General features: G+C 36.9%; 1 protein-coding gene across 1 annotated transcript in view; it reads right to left on the reverse strand.

Annotated features, from left to right (window-relative positions):
* The window catches only part of LOC122810730 (latent-transforming growth factor beta-binding protein 1-like), a 573,718-nt gene that overhangs the window by 199,476 nt on the left and 352,835 nt on the right, over nt 1-21,407 (reverse strand). The window contains exons 16-17 of the mRNA XM_044082294.1: nt 20,545-20,685; nt 2,714-2,802 (exon numbers count right to left, since the gene is read on the reverse strand). Coding sequence (XP_043938229.1) covers nt 2,714-2,802; nt 20,545-20,685 — 230 coding nt within the window. The remainder of the gene's footprint in view (nt 1-2,713; nt 2,803-20,544; nt 20,686-21,407) is intronic.

Consider the following 21,407-nt stretch of genomic DNA (forward strand, 5'->3'; position numbering starts at 1 on the left):
CACACACACACACACACACACACACACACACACACACACACACACACACACACACACACACACACACACACACACACACACACACACACACACACACACACACACACACAATTATCTAGCCATTTCTAAAAGATACACTATGTAAAATATTTTCCCATAAATAAGGAAAGGGCTACTTTTTTGAAACTTGTCAAGAAATAAAAACTACCTTTATAATTACAAACTATGCAATAACCCACCTCCTCAAAAAAAAAAAAACAGAGACCATTTGCTAAGCTCAGAAAGCCCTCCAGAGTGTGCATTATATACAAGTAACAGACTTCCTTGTGGGTGGGCATCATGCTTTAAACAATCCTGTTTGGTTCATTATTTGCTTATAATGCCTCCCCTTTCAGGCATTTTATCTTGCTTAACATATTACCACATAAATACTCCTTCCCCACGCCCTGTGCACAGTATTATTCCTTTACCTTTTCTTCTCTAGGCTTCATATTTACAACATTGCCTGACATACTTACCCTTCTAATAGCACAGCAAGTAGTACCTACTAATGTGTTCCCACAATCTAACCCTCAACTTACCTAATAGTGAAATTCTTCTCTGTACATAATGAAATGCCAGTCTTGGTCTCTAATTTCAAAATCACTGCATTTCAAATTCAATAAAATGGTTTCCTTTTATGTACATACATTCATTCTTCTTAGAATACATAACTCTGTTCTATGTGACATCATAAGATTATAGAAAATACAAGGCAGCTAAGTCTTGTGACCATTTACACCTCCCCAGTACCCACCCTTAGACTAAACTTCCTTTGACAAGGAAGGCAAGGCCTGTCAAGCCAGTGGTAAATTTGTGAAGACCCACCAAGTTATCCACTTCCTGTTTGAAGGAAGATAAAGTATCACACTGCTTGACCTGCAGTGGAAGTCTATTCCAGATGGAAAAAAGGTGTTTCATAATTAACCTATTTCTCCACCATGATTTATTTATTTGCTGATGAAATTTTAGATCACTGGTTCTGGTATTTGGGAGATTATTTGATTTGTGGAGAAACAAAAGGTCTAAGACTACTGGATCCCTAATGTCATGAGAAGGAAAGCACAGATTCCCCCTTAGAAGTCTATGAAATACTAAAGAAATGGACAGTGATTCTACTCTTTTCAGGCAGCTTAGGAATGTTTAGAGTGATCTTCTTAGCTAGGAACCTCTGGGGTCTTTGTAGTTGTTTGATATGTGTAGTGATATATATCCCAAAGGGGGGGGGGGCATTGTATTTAATAATTGGCCTAATCAATGCTGAATATAAGAGGACAATGACATCTTTAACTCTGGGTGATATTCCTTTAGCAATTAGCTGCACTAAATAAAATAACTTTCTGACCACTGTCATTACTTGATCAAAGGAGAGAGAATTATCAACCCAAGTTCCAAAGTCTTTAACAACATTTTTGTTTTGTTCATTGTGTGTGTGTTGACTATATTGTATACTGGGGACGGGGGTTGTTGACAACATTGGACTTTTAGCATTTAACCTGAGCCTTTGTTTAGCACACCAGGCATTTATGATTTCAAGTTTGTTTTTGTTGAAGGGTTTTGACATCAGAAGGGGACTTGACAGGAATTCCCAGTTTACAGTCATCTGAAAAACTGGTTAGCCAGATCTCTACATTCAGACAGAGATCAGAAAAGTGAATATCAAACAAAAGAGTTCCCATCACTGAACCCTGTGGAATACCACTGGTCACCTTCATACTCTCTGATGAGGCACTCTCAACTCTCACCATGTGGGTTCTGTCTTTTATTTGCTTACTAACTATTCTAGCATGGGGGATTGTGTCAATCATATTGGCCAGGTCAAGGTACTCTATGTGTATTGCATGAATAGCCTGTGTTACCCTTTCAAAAAAGTTAACAAGATTCATTAGACAGGATCTACCCTTGCCTATGGCAAACTTCTATGGGTCTTGCCTGAAGAGATTTTTAATATCCCAGGTTATCAGGTCAGTTATAATATGTTTAATGGCTTTGCAAACAAGACTTGTCAAGCTCATGAGCCTATAATTCATACAGTCAGTGCTGGGACTACTTTTGTGGAGTGGCATCATTACCGCTGTACACCAGCCCTCAGGGACAATAAACTAAAGTTAAATAGCTTAAGGAGTGGTGCTGTCGAGGCTTGTTTATGCTTATTAAAACGTCAGGTATGTTGTCAGGTCCTGTGGAGGCAGTACCTATAGTACCAACTACTGTTTTCAAGCACTTTAAATATATCTCACTATACCTAATAGTTATATTATTGAATTATGCAGACTGACTGTTTCAAAGTGATTTGGAATTTTATTAATAACATGGTTTATGCAGCCTATGCCTGCCCTGTCTCACATTTTTGGTAGTGCTTGTGGTAAGAATAAGTCTACACAGCAACACCAAATAGTACAGTACAACATTAAACATATTCATTTTAATAAAGGGTGCAGCGATAGTATTCTAATACATTTTAGTATCATTACATTAACCCTTTCCATTTCAAAAATAATCACTTCTCTACTTACATTTATTTCAAGTCCACAAATGTTTTAAATTTTATTAATGTGGCATCTAGTAGACATATTAGAATTATTTTCTTCTTCAAATGCTGTCTTTTAATATGCATGCCAAGTCTTGTTTATTTCAGATTTGTACATTCCTGTGAAGAAATAAATTCATTTACCTGGGTTTCATTGTTTAATTGAAGGTTTCCAAAGGAACATTGTCGATTACCTGGATCCTGAGATTCAAGACAGCATTGGCAGGACATGCCTATAGATATACACAGATATCAACCTTTTAATTTTATTAATTTAATTAACTAGTTTAATTAATTTATTATTATTGTAATTTTTCATTTAACCAGGTACTTCTCAAGGTCCCAAAAAATATAAAATGTCTAGAATACAAATTGTTGCCTCCTAATGAATTGCAACAGATTTAAAATGTTGATATTAATGGGGGTTGTATTTTTAGATACAATTTACATGGCTGCAGTACAAATTAGATGGCTGCAGTATTTATCAGCACATTTCCATTTATTTACTGCTTGGCAATTTGTGTGGTATAGTTATCCAAATTGCACCCATTTCGGCCACTGAGCATGCCAGAATGGCATAGATTACTGTTTAATATAAAAAACATGTACTGCAAACGTAAACACAGCAAACAATGTCAAAACATTAATGCACAGTTGTGAAGCAAAAGGTATAAGATACTAAACAAGCTGAAATATATTCTAGTATGATGTATTTACACAGTTTTGCAAGACCCCATCTGCATTAAGGAAATATCTTTTAAAAAAATGTCTGTCACACTGTCTTGGGAGAAAATAAAAAGGTCAACGACACACACAAAATTTACATTACTATATACAAAACAAAGAAAACAATTGTGTTTCATAGAGCAACAAATCAGTCTTGTAGAGGAAACGTGCAAAATACGTCAAAATAATCAGGTGTAAAAGTAAATTTTTATATAAGGTTGTTACAGTACAATGATGACATAATGAAGGGTAAATCAGAGTAGGCCGGACTCAAACAGGGTAAACTTAGTGTAAAACAGTAAAGCAAATATTAGCTGTATATGAGGAAAAGTAAAAAAAATCCTTCTGAAATGACTGATCAGATGGTGATGTCATTTATTTAGGGAGTGTACTAAAAGGGAATGACTGATGGGTCCACTTGTTTACTTATGAAAGCTGATTTGTGACATTAGGGAGCCCACAGGATCTATAGACTGTTAAGTCCTTAGGTTAGCATCTAGTTTTGTTCCCAAGAATCTAAGATCATTGACACTTCAGTAATGTTTATTCTGTGAGCCCTATGTTGGAGAGGGTATGACAACTAGACCATAGTTTGGAATGTGGCCTAAATAAAGTTATGTAACACAATCATGAGTGTCTCTATGGTGTACAGAGTTTTGGTAAACTCTAACCCATATGTTTGTGTATATGGGGGGGGAGGTATTACCTGACCAATAAGAATCTATAGCAGCAGTTCTACTCTATGCTTAATGGGCACTCCCCCAACTCACTTTAGGGTGCTGCAGTAGTAAGTACTGTTGTGTTTCTGTTGTGGGCATGCAATATAACATATTATACAACAACCCCCCATTAATATACCAAAACGTGCATGCTGATTGGTCAGCATGCACATTGTAAATCAGAGTTATACTAATGGAAAAAAGTCCGGTCGCCCGGACTTTTTCCATTAGTATAATTCTTTTTCTTACAGCAACGGAGAACGCAAGATCTCCATTGCTTTTTACACACTGTCTCGCTATGTTAAACGAGTTTAACATAGTGAGACAGCTGTAAAAAAAGTAACAGAGATCTTGCTTTATCCGTTGCTTTTTTTAAATCTGGCTCGCTATGTTAAATGGGTTTAACATAGCAAGACAGCTTTAAAAAAGCAACAGAGATTCTCCATTGCTTTATCAAAGCTGTCTCGCTATGTTAAACTCCTTTAACATAGCGAGACAGTTTGTAAAAAGCAATGGAGATCTTGCTTTCTCCGTTGCTTCCACCCACAGCTCTGATGTTTTGCGTAAGCATACACATGCGCAGTACATCAGAACTGCCGCAGAATACCAGACAGCTGTGGAAGGGCAGCAAGGAGGCATTATACAATGCCATTATTTAAGAAAAGTAATTATTTTTTTCTTAAATAATGTCATTGTATAATAGCAATAACCCACTTCTGGGTGTGTGTAATGTTGGATTTACCCACGGTTATCTTTGTTTGACCACTCGGGATTCACCCTCGTGACTGAACCACACCAACCCTGGGTAAATCCAGCATTACCCACACCCAGGCATGGTTTATTGCTATAATAAATCCTGTTAGTAAAATCATGTACATTCTTGGAGGGTGCACTGAACTTATTTGAACACTGGACAGCAAACGTCACTTTAAAGCTTGTTAGTACATAAATGTCTGCAACATTTTAGAACTATGAGTAGCAAAATGGGTCTGTAGGCATTGAAGGAAGGTGGAGATGCCATCCCTGATATAAGTTCAAAATTCCCATGTCTGTGTCATATATCCTTCATTGAGGCACTATTAAAAATGAATGTCAGAAGCTTATAAATATGTGTCACATACATTTACAGACATAATAGAGAAACTCTTTCATTAAATGGGCTCCTTAAACTGGTCAAATTATGTAGCAACTTTTGCAACAAAGTCACAACTTATCTTCCTGAAATGAAAATGTGATAACATGTTGATGAATCAGTACACATTACAGAGCCTGTGTTCTTCCTGTTTTCAGTCTACATACCCTGTTCCCTGCCTCCAGTGGATCTTGTCAATGGCCCCACTACTTGTATTCAATCTTTTGTGTAACTCTGAGCTGTGTGAAAGCCTATACCCCATATCTCCATGCCTAAGGATCCCCATTGCACCTTTCTTTGCCCTTCTAGTTTTGGGAGAGCACTGGGATTGTTGGGAGTTTTGGCTATGCAGCTATCATAGTCTTTTCCAGTCAGTTGAAGTATACTGGGGAATAACTGCTTATAGTGGGTGCACTTTGCTTTACTGAGGCACAGTTTCCTTGGCATACTGTCTTGGTATCTAATGTTCAACACCCAATATACCACACCAGAATATTAATAAGCTGTTTACTATCAGAACCCTGAAGTGCATTTGTGCGTTTATTGATGTAGCCAAACCATATTGTTGAAATTAAAAGTGATTTCATGTCCCCATTTCAAACCATTAATGCTGATGGTTCAAAATTTGTTGCTGTGAAAATGTGACCATTGGATTTCATTTGCCATTCAGTGTTCCTTGATGCAGGTTTGCTAAGTTTATGTTCAATTTTCAGGCCCTTTGAAACTGTACTTTGATGTACCACTAGCTGATGAAGTGCACTTCAGGGTTTTGATATTAAACCCTAATAATCATATGATTCAACAAGTCATGTATCTATAACCACATTGCCAGATTTGCTACTGGCACAGCCTACGGGACACATCACTGTCACAACCTAAATCACCTAGGATGGCTTGAACTGCCCAGCCTACTGTAGTTCAACTGGCTAATAGTGGCACATAAAGTCCTTTACCAACCAGAAAATACACCTGCACAAAAAATATTATCGGCCCCTACACCAGCACCCGGCCACTGCGATCATCCACTAGACTCCTAGTTCTAACATACAAACCTCGTTATTCCACTGCTTCGATGAAGTGGAGTTTGATATTTTGAATGTCAACAAATTGAGATTCAATATTATGGGATTTCAACTAATTGATATTGAGTATATATATATATATATATATATATATATATATATATATATATATATATATATATATATGTAAAACAGCTTATCCATTTTGATGGAAAAAAAAACAGAACTCAGTTATTAAAATTTTTCACTTATATATATTTGAGCAGGTAAGGCACACTGTTTTAAGCTTGTCCGCTCTGACCTACATTCAACACCCAAATGCTATACTCCTAGATCTGTCTCTTTAAATGATTCTCTTCCTCAACCAAGCCAAATGACTAGCTCTTCATGCTCATCTTCATACATGCTCTCTGCTCAGTTTGGATCCTCCTTTGCCATGCATGTTTGGTCTGAATTCCAAACTGGATCCTCCACTGACCACTCCATGGCTCCTTTATTTCCTCCATTCTATGGACTCAGAACACTCAGCTACAAAATACTTTCACTTAAAGAAACTCAATACCTCCTGCAGCTTCTTAATTGACTCTCAGGACTGCATTCCTACACTTCTGCTTTATCAATAACTGTTGATCATGCCCCTAACAACTAGTACCTGTTGTATCTGTCACCTTTGTCCCACCGTAATAGATCAAAAAGTTAACTTCTTTCCAAAATGATTTTGCTTCCTCTAAAATGGTGTGTGCTTTGAATGAGAATTCATATGTATGTTTGGAAAAGCTGCAGAGTTGAGTGTCTTGATTGCATGTACCTATAATAGGGTTTTGTTTCTGATCGAGCAGGATTAATATCTATGGGAAAGAAGGGACATTAGATCTTTTATAAGCCATTATGTTTCCTTTGTTCTATGTATTCAGGAGACTAGGAGAAAGAATTTGTCTTGAAGATGAACAAGGGTCATGATTAGTCATTTGGCAGCCCAGTTTGAGTTTTATGAGGCAAGAATTGGTAACCAATCAACAGAGCGGTAGGATTTAAGGTTGCTAATGTTCCTTGAGGATATGAGCCTGAAGGATACTAGTTATGGTGGGGTGTTTAGTGAGATGATATTTATTTTGAAAGTAAAGCAACATTAATCACTAAAGAAGGGTGGACAATTGATTAAAGGGAAGTTGTTAGAAGATAGATACAGGAAAGAGTGTCATCCAGATTTCAGGTTGGGATAGCAGTTCTTGAATATGCACAATAGTATCCAGACCGATATGAAAATTCAGAGCTCTGATTAGACAGGGGGCTTAAAAGATTTAGACTGAAGTCACTTAAAAGTATAAATGTTTCTACTTCTGTGGTGCAGGGATAATGTTGTAGATACATGCTTACATTTTTTCATAGAAATTTGGAGAGGTAGGTAAGCAACTGCAAGGTAGAGTAAATTGTTATTACTTTTTGGGACTTGTAATAATTATTGAGTCTGGATTTATTATGTAATAAATGAGGGTAGGAAAGCAAAGCACTGGATACAGTAGATAGTGCACAGGATTTAGTCTGTAGTAAATGAGGATAGGAAAGGGAAGCACTGGACATGGCAGGCAGTGCACAGAATTTAGTCTGTAGTAAATGAGGATAGGAAAGTGAAGTCCTGGATACGGTAGGCAGTGCACAGGATTTAGTCTGTAGTAAATGAGGATAGGAAAGGGAAGCACTGGATACGGTAGGCAGTGCACAGGATTTAGTCTGTAGTAAATGAGGATAGGAAAGGGAAGCACTGGATACGGCAGGCAGTGCACAGGATTTAGTCTGTGGTAAATGAGGATAGGAAAGGGAAGCACTGGATATGGTAGGCAGTGCACAGGATTTAGTCTGTAGTAAATAATGATAGGAAAGGGAAGCACTGGATATGGTAGGCAGTGCACAGGATTTAGTCTGTAGTAAATGAGAATAGGAAAGGGAAGCACTGGATACGGTAGGCAGTGCACATGATTTAGTCTGTGGTAAATGAGGATAGGAAAGGGAAGTACTGGATACAGTAGGCAGTGCACAGGATTTAGTCTGTAGTAAATGAGGATAGGAAAGGGAAGCACTGGATATGGTAGGCAGTGCACAGGATTTAGTCTGTGGTAAATGAGGGTAGGAAAGGGAAGCACTGGATATGGTAGGCAGTGCACAGGATTTAGTCTGTAGTAAATGAGGATAGGAAAGGGAAGCACTGGATATGGTAGGCAGTGCACAGGATTTAGTCTGTAGTAAATGAGGATAAGAAAGGGAAGCACTGGATATGGTAGGCAGTGCACAGGATTTAGTCTATAATAAATGAGGATAGGAAAGGGAAGCACTGGATATGGTAGTCAGTGCACATGATTTAGTCTATAGTAAATGAGGATAGCAAAAGGAAGCACTGGATATGGTAGGCAGTGCACAGGATTTAGTCTGTAGTAAATGAGGATAGGAAAGGGAAGCACTGGATATGGTAGGCAGTGCACAGGATTTAGTCTGTAGTAAATGAGGATAGGAAAGGGAAGCACTGGATATGGTAGGCAGTGCACAGGATTTAGTCTGTGGTAAATGAGGATAGGAAAGTAAGGCCTGGATATGGTAGGCAGTGCACAGGATATAGTCTGGCAGTTACTGCACAGGATTAAGGTTATGAGCTGATAACAAGCTGCTTCCTGTGGTACAGGACTTCAATCTTCATTATCTAGTTGCCTGCTGTGTAATCTTGAGCAGGTCATTTAACCAGACAGTGTTTTTGGACAGTTGAGAAATTGGGCTATGCTTCTCAATTGTCTCCTAGATGACAAGCCTAGTAACTGTATGTACCTAAAACGAGAATGGCTGTGGAGAGACAATGGGGTGAGGAAGATGGCTAAAATGGGGTGGAAGTACATTTAGGGAATGTTGCTGTGTTTGTACAGTTTGCTGATGTCGAGGGGTAGAAAGTCTGTGTTGTGACTGTTTTTTAAGAACATCTTAAATCTCACTGGCTTTGTCCATGCTCTAACCCTGACTGACATCTTATTCCCCTTCTTGCTCTCTCTACACTTCTCTTCCATACTATTCTTTGAGGCTTACTTTGTAATCTACATTAAAAAAATATATATATATTTTTTTTTGTTTATCTCTCTGTTATTGATATTAACTTCTACCTACTAAATGACTTATTACTATTTTTGTTCTTGCCAACACAGCCAATGTACTGTAACTTACTTGACTAATTACTAAATATTGTATTCTTTGTCACTGCTAGTGCTTGGAGATTTTCTCCCTGGGCCTCTACTGAAAATGGACATATATCCAGTTAGACTAGCCCGGTCAACAAATGTAAAATAAAATAAATAAATGTTTCATTTAATAAAACTGTTATTTATGTAATATCAATGGAAATGTATGAAATCACTGTGTACATATTTAATTTATCCACAATAAGTTTTTTTGTGTCATGTTCCACCCCTTTCCCCATGGTTGTGCTACATCCAGAGGAATTTAGATGAAGGAAACAGAAATTATTGGAAAAATTATTTTTTTAGCAGAAAAGTAAAATCTCTACCCTTTGGTTTTGTTTGATTGTGTTCTAACGTTTAAAGTATTTCGAAAAGTTGTGCAAATAATTGAGTGTCTGCACTGTTATAGTATAATTAGTCTTGTAAATATGACTAGTAAGCTTCCAAGTGGTATTTCCTATTTAATATGTATATGTAGTGGTCCTTCAAACTGGAAATTAATACGAATGAATAAAAACAAAAATATTACAGTCTTTGTGACATCATATCAGTCATGGGTTCTCATATTATTTGTACATCATTAGATGAGATTTTTGACTGCAATATGATTTTAAGTTTTAAGAAAAAAATGAACATATGTGCAGAGTAGCTATAGGGATTGCTATGACAACTAACTATTCAGTTTAATAATGTTTTTTGAGAGGAAATGTTTGTACAGAAAAGTAATTCTAGGCATTTGATTAAAATGCATTATCACACGGTGGTGGTGCTGCGGTAGCGTTGTCGCCTCACAGTAGGACGCTGTCCGGTTCGATTCTCAGCTAGAGCGTCTTCTGCATGGAGACATGCGTGAATGGGCATACCTTTGTTGAAGGTTGTGCGTCAGGGCTGGTAACTCGGCACGTAAAAATCAACTACCAATCATTAGCGGATTGGAGTTCCGCTGTGGCGACCCTTAACCAGGAAAAGCCGAAAGACACAACAACAACTTTCTTGATAGTATGTTTATAGTGTGGTGAGGAGAAGAGCATATACTTATTGAATTCTTAATGTATTCAAATAATACTATGGATTTTCTGAAGTATAAATTATGATTTTAATAAAACACATTTCTTGGATTGTGAGGTTTATAAAAATACAGAAAATGAAAAACCTAATACCAGAATACATAGAAAGGAGAACAGCATTGATTCATATGTCTTCTATAGCAGTTTATGCCCTTTTATGTTAAAAAGGACACTGCAAGGTACAGCTCAGAGCCTCTAGGCTGATTACAAGTGACTGCAAGATTCTTAAAGAAGTTTTCTCTCTTATTAATAAGTCATGGCTAGTAGCTTCCCTAAGGGCTTGATGCAAGATATTTTAAGCAATGGAACTGCATCCAAAGTGAGTATATATCAACCTAATTACTATTTTTGGAAAATATATGTGGCCTATTCTGACAAAATAGATATCTTGATAGGTAAAGGCACTGAAAGATCAAATTAGTGTTTATAACCTATAAATTTGATTTTGTAGTTACTATAGACACTGCACAAAAATGGAGGACTCTGGTGGCCAACAAGGAAATCTAGGAGGTTGTTGGTTCACATTCTATCATTTTTAATAAGGCAAACCACAATTTCAAGAGCATTTTTGAAAATGAGACTTTTACAGGTATAACCAATACTTACATTAATAATAAAATGATGGCACTTATGATATCCACAAGTTTTCCATATATTGTGATTACGTTTGTTGATCCAGAGAGAAACAGCAGTTCCATTAGGGATATTCAAATATAATGTGACTAATGTGATGTGTATTGCTGAATGTCAGGTGTGCCTTGTCTTTGAAATGGTAAAGACCACCCTCAAGCTTGGCAATCAGATTTGCAAGCATATTTATGCATTTTGTACCAAAAATAAGAGCAGCAACTTGCTCAGACACTCAATTGCTTGTAGTAAAGTTAACAATATTATTTTGTATATTAGAATGTATACAGACAGACTCAATGGATAAGATATGAATTTGCTGCTAGCAGGTAGGGGGGTTTCTTTGGCATGTTCTGACAGAGGAGAATAAGTTCTCAGAGATTAAAAAATCCTTAATTTTAAAACAGTTTCAAAGTATTATATATGTGTATGTATATATATATATATATATATATATATATATATATATATATAATTTTTTTTTAAGTTTCTGCAGCACCCCCACACCCCCTGCTAATGACATATACCAATTCTGAAATCGCACTACAGCTAGGAAAATGGAAAATATACTACTCCATGCTGTACTGCAATCTCTATTTAAATGGTTCGAACTTTCACAAGTTTGATCTTATGGTCTTAACCATAAGAAATTCAAACGTGTGAAAGTTCGAAATTTAGAAGTAGACCCAGGTTTACCTGAAATTTCAAATCAGATACTGTATTTTGTTTGTTTACACATTAGGCCGTGTTTCTTCACTGATTGTATTTCATTGCACAAGTGGCATGAACTGATTTTTAAGCCCTGAGTATTAGGAGTATTTATTTCCTTTTTTATTTATTTTGACATACCCAAGCACAGGAACATATTTCTCTTGTATATAACACTGTTATGTCTTTTATTTATTTATTTTTGCCACAGATTAGTAGGACAGGCTTGAGAAAGACACTACTCTGTGGCAGTGTGACACTGCATCTTTGCTCCCTTCTGTTCAGTTTTGCATCTCTTTTGACCATTTTTAACTCTTTGGACTACAGGGCAACTAATATCCACAATCTAGGCAGAGCAGGTTAGTTTCAAGCATTGCTGAAAAATGGAGAGGAAGACAAAGTGGGCAGTGTACACTTTTAAGTAATGTAGCAGTGGTGTATGTGTAACAGACATTATAAGGAAGCTTTCCCTGCTTCTGCACTGATATGCTTCTCTGTGTCTCAGAGGGTATGCCAGCTGGCTTCAGTCTGCACACAGCTGTCTGTAAAACTAAAGCTTTTCCCCTCTGCCTTTACTATAAATAGATAGCCTTGCTCAGCATTCTTAGCAAATAAAGACGAAACAAATAAATAATTAGAAACATTATAAAAACATGGATAAAGCTATAGTTGTATGTACAACTGTAGTAGCAATAATAATAATAATAATAATAATAATAATAATAATAATAATAATATCCAGCAAGTAAATATTTGGAAATATTTGTAGGGTATAGCAGTGCCTCTTTTTAAGGTTTGAAGTGAAAGCAGCGGTAGATAAAGTGGACTTCTTGGATATCAAGATATTCAGGAAATCATGTGGATCCTTTAGTACCATGCTTTATCATAAGGGGTGCACGAGAAATAACTTACTACATAGAAAAATACCCAGGCCATGTTTTTAAGAATATTCGCAAAGGGCAGGGCATGCGTATGCCCAGGTTAAATCCAGATCACCCCAAGTTTAAGGCAGATTTGATCGCCTTGAAAGAGGTTTCTTGAGGGAGGTTACAACAGATGTGAGCTTTATAGCACTTTTAGTAGCATTACCAGGCTACGTACTACTATAGCCAAACCCTATTTTGCTGGGGCTAGTGAAGGTGTCACTAGACACATTAATGAGCGGGATGTTGTATGCATGCTGTTGCATTTCAGTAGCAACGTTAATCAATTTACAGATATAGTTAAGAAGTATTGGCCTATACTCACCAGTAATTCTGAAATCAGGAAGGTGGTAGATGATCAACCTGGATTTTCATATAAGAATAAGAGGTCATTGAGGAATATGTTGTGCTATCAAGAGGATAGGATGATGAATATTGGAAGCACACTTGCTAGTACATTACTTTGCAATAATTGTAGATTTTGCAGCTATATGGACACAACAGGTAGTTAGTTTCACACATCCGGACAATGGGAAAGTGCTTACCTTCAGGATTGCAGCTAACTGTAATACTACTGACTTGCAGTGTGCCAGGTGTGCCATAGTTTTTATGTAGGCAAAACTAATGAGAGGTTGAGAGACCGTATTCATGAGCTTGTTTATAACATCACCACTGAATCTGATAATAATGCATTAGCTAAGCATGTTGAAAGGTCTGGACCAAGACATAAGCTTACGTTTATGGTGATACACAAAATGCATTTTAACAATAGGGGTGGTGATATAGAGAATAAAACTGAAGCGCAGGAAGTAAACTGGATGGTAAGGTTAAAAGCCGACAGGGGTAAGGGCTTAAATGAGAAGTTTTCTCTAAAGCCTTTTTTGAAATAGAGGCAGTTTATAAGTGAAAGACGCTTGCTTTTAAACACCTGTCATAAAACAAAACTTGTTTGTGCTTTCTTGTTGCTGTTAATCTGAAGTGATTGTAGATCAGTATAACTCTGTTGTAGTATTTAGTCTAATTCTTAAATCCAAGACTCTGTACAAACAGCCTACTTCCCAAATGCTACTACCATTGAACTTTATTTTCATGCTAAAGATACAAGATGCTGTATGCAGAATAGTGTGACCTTTTTTAGCGTTTCTTCTTCTTATACATGCTATATCTTGCTTACTTGTTCTATTTAGCGACCAAATACTTGAAACCGTTTCTTAGGGCAGTGCAGAGTACTATAATGTAAGGATTATGCTTTTTCTCTCAGTTGCTGTGTTATATATGGCATGAAACCCTGTTCAAATATTTTTTGCTATAGTTCAATTTCTGGTGATGAGCTAACACTAAATATATATTATTAGGTATTATCTCTTCTCACGGCTCCCACCCTGAAAGGCTTACAAGGTTAGAAGGACTGCATCCAGTACGGCATTTAAAAAAAAAAACGGATAGCCACACTGGTCTACCCTCAATAACAAACTTAACTAACGTTGCTATTTTTTTAAAGTCTTTCTGCTTAAACTGCTTAATTCAGCCGTACTGGGTCAACAGCACCAAACTTTCCAGCCCTTAAATAAGGCTCCTAATGCTAAAAAGTTCCACCAAATTGTACTGTTAAAGTTGTTATCTCTGTTTAAAAACAGACCGTAGATTATAATTTAAAGCAAGTAAAAAAGCAAGGAAAAAGCCTCTTATTTAATCACAGGCTCTGAGGATTCCTCTGGTGTGGTTACGCCCTGCTGTGGTTAAGCCCTGCTCCGCTCACCCTCCAGGCTCACTTTGTGCCACTTCCTGCCCCCTATTCCCACCCACCCCCAGTACCTCTGAATTTATAACCCCTCAGCCACACCCCCTCCCCTCCTTCACCAGCCATTAACAGGACTTCATTTATAATCCACCCCTTCCACTATCGCCAGCCATTAACAGGAATTAATTTATAACCCACCCCTTCCACTATCCCCCATCTACTATTACACCTAAGTTGCCTACCTACCAGGAATATATTTGGTTACATAATACAAACCAAAAGATCTAAAATGTGAATGTATGTACATCGACACATAAAGGTCAATGTACATACACAGCGAAACACGTAAATGGCGAAAATCAAAATGCTGAATGTTTTTCCTAGCCATCAGCGTGGTGGTGGGGATAAGGAAATATATTCTTTTCCCCACTGTAGTGTGGTCTCTGTGTTGGTATATTTAAGAAGGGGGTGTGGGGGTGAAGCCCCTCATATGGGGGGTGCAGGGGGGCTTGACCCCCTGCATAAGCGTGTTAATGTATTTTTTTTATTTTGTGCTTACCTGTGTGGCGCATTTTGCTGACGAAACACGTTCGGCATTTTGATTTTCACCATTTACATGTTTCTCTGTGTATGTACATCGACCTTTATGTGTCAATGTATATACATTCATGTTTTAGATCTTTCAGGGTTGTAATATAGACCTGTATATTCCCCCCATTATGTCTCTAATACTTACTAAGTTTTCTAAAATACCACCTCTACTCTGCACCCTACCTTTACTAATCACCTTTTAGTCTCTCACCATCTATGAAAACCAATCCCATATAGGATTCAACCATCCCGAATGCCTTACTACCACCCCAATCCTCTCTTATCTTTCTGCCCACTCATTGATGTCCATTGACACCAACTCCTTTAACCCTGCTAACACCCACCCTGTTATACCTAGATATGTTAACACCAAAACTAAATACTACCAAAAACTAATAAATACATTTCTAAAGCTCATAGCTAGTTTGCCCCACACTATTACTATTGATGGGGATATCCACTTCAACCCTGGGCCACCATCCCCAGACAACACTAACTCTAATCATAACAGCCCAAACATATGACTAAGCCTAAATAGACCCCCCCAACTCTCGACTGATCTGCCACTTAAACATTAGAAGCATCAACAATAAGGCCAACAACATCCATGCCCACCTGACACCCTACTCCCCTGACATACTTTGTCTGACCGAAACATTGTTAAAACCAACTACTCCAGATAATGAAATTCTACCTCCAGGGTATAATATACTCAGGCTAGATTGTACTACCAGAAAAGGGGGAGGGGTTGCTTTTCTCTTTAAAACCACCATAAATGTTACTCTAGACAACCTTCAACCACTTATATTTAACAAAGCAGAAATTATGATTTCCAAACTACAAATAAATAAAAACAAATGTATAAACATAGCATAGAAATGCTCTACTGTCTATCCAATACCTAGCCCCAAGATACCATTGTTATAGGGGACCTCAATACAGATTGGAACACCTGCACTGCAGAGACCCCAACCACCCACGTAAGCCTACATGGCTTTCCACAAACTATAACCTCACCTACTAGGATCAGCAACCATAACAATAAAGAAAGTATCCTAGACTGAATACTAATTAATAGCTCACACCACATGTACAAATCAGGTACTCTCCCTGAAGATCTAAGTGATCATTTCTTAATGTATACTGTTAGGCATAAAGTTGAATGCTAACATCTACCCACCTATAAAACAATAAGAAATAAAAACTTCAACCTTAATAAATTCTTAGAAGAACTTAAATTATGCAATTGGTCAATTCTAAAACAACTACCACTAGATGAGGCAGTAACACACTTTAATAACACATTTCTGGCCATCCTTGACAACCATGCACCTGCACGCTATATTAGAATTAAAACAAAAATTGTCTCTTGGCTCACTAAAGAAACCAAACTAAAGATCATCCAAAGAAATAATGCCTGGAACACCTGGCACTCCTCTAAAGCCCCACAAGATCAACTCCAATTTCGACAATATAGGAGTGATACAAAAAATCCATATTACTAGACAAAAAAACTATTTCTGCCATCTAGAGCAGAAACACCAAACAAGCCACAGAAGTTCTTGGCTGGTATTAACAAACTCCTACAATCAGAGCAATCTCCAAATTTAACCCCCTCAGCCCTAACCCAAATATCACCAGAGTCCATTGCCAACACCTTCAACAGTTTCTTTACAGAAACCATCCAGGCCCTTGCTAGCAAATTTAAACCCACTTGTCCTAACGCTGAAACCCCTAAAGCCAGTGACATTCTCTCCTTTAGCTTCAAAAAAGTTCAGACTTCACTCATTAGAGCCCTAGTTAAAAAACTCAAACCAACCACCCTTTCAACTGACCTCCTTCCTGCAGACTACCTGCAAAAAGCTGCTGATGTTATAGCATACCCTATCTCTATTTCGATAAACAGAACCATAACTGAAGCCTCTATTCCCTCTATCTGGAAAATATCACATGTCATACCACTCCACAAAAGGGGGGAGCTCCACTGAGCAGTCAAACTATAGACCAATTGCTATCCTTTCCCCTCTGGCTAAAATTATGGAAAAGTGTATCCATAAACAACTCTTACACTACCTTATTCAACATAATCTTCTTGCCAACTCCTAGCATCAATTTAGACCACAGCACAATAACACCACAGCCCTCATCTCCTTTTCTGATGTCATAAATTCCAGCCATAACAACAACAAACTATCTTCTGCCCTGTTTCTCAATCTTTCCAAGGCCTTCGACATGGTTAACCACCAGCCACTCTTACCCTAAAGAAAATATCCCTAAACAACCATGCCATACAATGGTTTCAATCTTATCTTAGTGGAAGACAGCAGGCTGTCCTTTGGCAGGACAAACTCTCCACCCTTCTCCCCGTTACCCTTGGTGTCCCTCAAGGCTCCATATTATGTCCCCTTCTTTTCTCCCTCTTTATTAATGACCTCCACACTGTAATCCCAGATGCAACCTGTATACAATATGCCAATGACTCCACCCTGATTTGCTCAGCCTCTACCCCTACAGATCTCCTTAGTTTAACCCAGAAAACCTTTAATACAGTGGAAAACTGGATCTCTAATCAACAGCTGATATTAAATCCTAATAAAACAAAACTATTGCTCTTCTCCCCTACTTGCAAATCCTCTCAACCTTCATTTACTATAGCATCCAACAATGGGACAATAATCTCACCACATATGTATACCAAACTCCTGGGTGTTATAATAGACAACAACCTCAAATATGATATGCACTTAAACAAAACTATTAAAACCATTAATAAAAAACTTGGCTCCCTATACAAAAACAAACCTTTTCTCACCCCTCTAGCTAGGACTGCCATTGCCCATACTCATCTGCTTTGAACTCTACTCTATGCCTCGCCAATACTCACTAACTTGAACAAAACTGATCTCAGCAAACTCTCTAGCTGCTACAATCAAATTGCCAGGTTTGCCACGGGAACTCCCTACAGGACACACCATTGTCAAAACCTAAACCTCTTAGGATGCCTAGAACTCCCCAGGCTAATTCAATATAACCAACTTACTGTAGCATTCAAGGTTATTAACCATTCAGAAAAAACACCCTCCCTTAAAAACATTATCCATCCCTACAAAAACATTAGGCCACTTGGTTCCACTACAAAACTTTTGGTTCAATCTGTTAAAGCTAACAGCCTATCTGGAGAATATTTGTTTGTAAATTCAGTAAGCAAAACCTGGAATTCGCTCCCATCTGACCTTACTATGAACCCCTCCCTTAATCAGTTCAAAAAAAATCTAACCCAGTATTTTAAAATTCATTGGTTATGTCCTTGCTCTAACCCTGACTAAAGCCTAATCTACTACCATAACCCTGCAATTTTTTATTCACAGTGACTTACCTCTTACACTAAAAGGTTTGAAAAGAGAAACTGTAACATCTCTGAAGATACTCTGTATATAGCTGCACCTATAGGTTTGATAAGAGAAACTGTAACATATTTGTATATATTTCTGAATATAAACTGTATTCTTCATAGGCTTGAAATGTGAGACTGTAACTTTTATGTTAATATAGTATGTTTGTACATATACTGTAACTTGCTTGTCTTTATCTGTTTGTAAGTTTGGAGCTTTTCTCCCAGGCCTCTGCTGGAAATGGACATGTATCCATTCATACTATCCCGGTCAACAAATTTAAAATAAAATAAAATAAAATAAATAAACTTTAGTGTATGATTTTTAAGATTTCTATGTATAAGTAATGTTGCTTGTTTTTTATAAAGGTTTTAGTATTTAATATATGTAGCATTGTGATGCTGTATTTCAGATATGGTGCATTATATTTTTAGATGTAGTCGGCATAGTAATTAAGTGTATTTGATGATGTCATAATGAGATTTAATTTTTGAGTGGATGCATTCTTTCACTCTCACTATATTTAAGTTTGAGTGGATAGTTTGTTAACCATGTCTGATGAAGCAGTGCACACACTGCGAAAGAGCTTGCATATTAATGGATTCTAATTTTATTTTACAGTGGTTTTGTTCACTTGTACATCACGTTGACTCAGCCTTTTATGTGTGTTCTAACAATAATAATAATATAACCCGAAATGTATGTATCTAATACTAACTGAAATGTGGTCTGCTTATAGTGACTTGGGATTAAGAAGAATAACTGAGGTAGAACAAGTGCTAATGTCACTATTCATATAAACATAGTAATATGGATGGAAGCTGGCAGAATAATTAATATTCCCAATATGAAGGAGTAATTAATTTGGATGCATGCTTGGGAATGGTATGCAGCAGACGTATAAGCTGTGCACTGGTTTGTAATTTATTTCACTAATTCCACATGTTTCTGTTGAAACTAACTCTAAACATGATATTTATAGGTGGGTATTTTCAGTTTGATGAAATATTTTAAGTAGTCATTACTTAAAGGAGTTGATTGGAATATGGTGATTAAGTATCATTTCAACCTATAGAGTAATTCTGCAATATATAGATTAAGTTTTTTGACACATTTCAACATTGCTGATAACATTTCTGAGAATGCAATGCATAGAACATGTTGCTTATCTGTCTGTCTGTCTAGCCACCTATCTGTCTGTATGTCTAGCTATCTATTTATCGACTTATTACTTTTGCCTTCCTTCCCTCTTTACTTATTTGACAGTTAAGTTAGCTGCCCTTTTTCAACCACAAACCAGTTTTATGGGAAAAATGATATAACAATAATGCTAGTAGGATAGAAATGCACAGTACAACAATAAATGAGCAGCAGCTAGGAAAACTACACTATGCAAATAATCCCCGACGAACAAAATATAATCAACACCAAATGTTGAGCTAAAAATGCAATGTTGAAGGGCCATGTGAGTTTGAAGTCAAAACACAAAAATGCACTTACTATACAACCAGCTGCTCATAGCAGAAACTTGATACAAATATTTAAATCAAGTTAGATTTACGTTTAGGCTAATGACTGATATTTGGCTGTAACTTGTTTTGTTATGCAACATAATAGCTCATATTAGAAGATTTTGTCATGTCTAGAATTCAGAGTTTTATGTTAAGTTTTTCCCAATAGTTTTTACTTGCTTCATCTTTATTTATTCAACATTCTTTATTTGGTATTCACCAACAGAGACTCTTGCTTGTCACACTATCACTTCCTCCACCATAGTATTAACTTTTTCCTTTTTTTTACATCTCCTCCTGAGATAGGTTAAAATAATTTATCTACTTAGAATGATACTTGTCTATAATTTACTTACTGACAATGTTTCCTCTACTGCAGAAATGTGATACATGGCTGAATGTATGTGATCAAATTCTCAGTCATCGGTTCCAATCTGAACTTAAAACAATCCAGTCCTGCTTCGTAAGACTGGATTTAATAACAAACCAGTAAATAATATCCAGAGATTTATCTGTTATAGTAGAGGTATGGAATTACAGAATCAAATCCCATTGTCAAAAGAACAAGAACTATTTCACAGCTTCAACAATATTAACTTACCACTGCAAACTGAGGAACTTGCATCTTCTGTCGACAGCGCCCTATATCCTAGATGGCACTTACAGTTGAAGCTTCCAATTGTATTGGTACAGTTGGAGTGATTACCACAGATGGTTTTATTTTCTGAGCACTCATCTGTATCTGCATTTCACAGAACAAAATAGCATTCTTATTCAGTAGTAAAGCAATGTAAAAGTATTTCTTTGCAGTGCATGAAAACTGAACAGGTATATTGATTTTCAGCATTCTAAGTATGAATCAGTCATTGGTATGTGTGTGTGTGTGTGTGTGTGTGTGTGTGTGTGTGTGTGTGTGTGTGTGTGTGTGTGTGTGTGTGTGTGTGTGTGTGTGTGTGTGTGTGTGTGTGTGTGTGTGTGTGTGTATGTGCGCCTATTTAATACATATAGATATACACATAGATATGTATGTATATATATATTATGTTTATATCAACTTATTCTTATTAAAAATTTTCAGACAAATGCATTAATATCTCAAAACCATAAAACAGGTGCATAAATGTTACTCTGGGATTTATTAAAATCCACAGCACAGGACAAATGCCCTGTTTCCATGATGTGGCATTTTGTGATTCATAAGCACATTCGCTGTAATAAGGAAAGATCTCAAATGTCAAGTGAATGAAAACATAGGATAGCTGTTCACTTCAGTGACATCAAATGTAAGAGAGACATAAGTGTCCTGTAACAAATGCAAACATCATAATACAATATTGACTCGTTTGGGTATTGACAGATTATTTATTAACTGGTTATTCCTTTCTGAGATACAAAGACCCTTGGATAAAAGAAAAAAAACATGGATCATAAATTTAGGAGCTATATATAAATCTAGCATGAATG

The sequence above is a fragment of the Protopterus annectens genome, chromosome 9.part0 (genome assembly GCF_019279795.1).
Source record: "Protopterus annectens isolate FY-2018-M chromosome 9.part0, PAN1.0, whole genome shotgun sequence".
Lineage (NCBI taxonomy): Eukaryota > Metazoa > Chordata > Ceratodontiformes > Protopteridae > Protopterus > Protopterus annectens.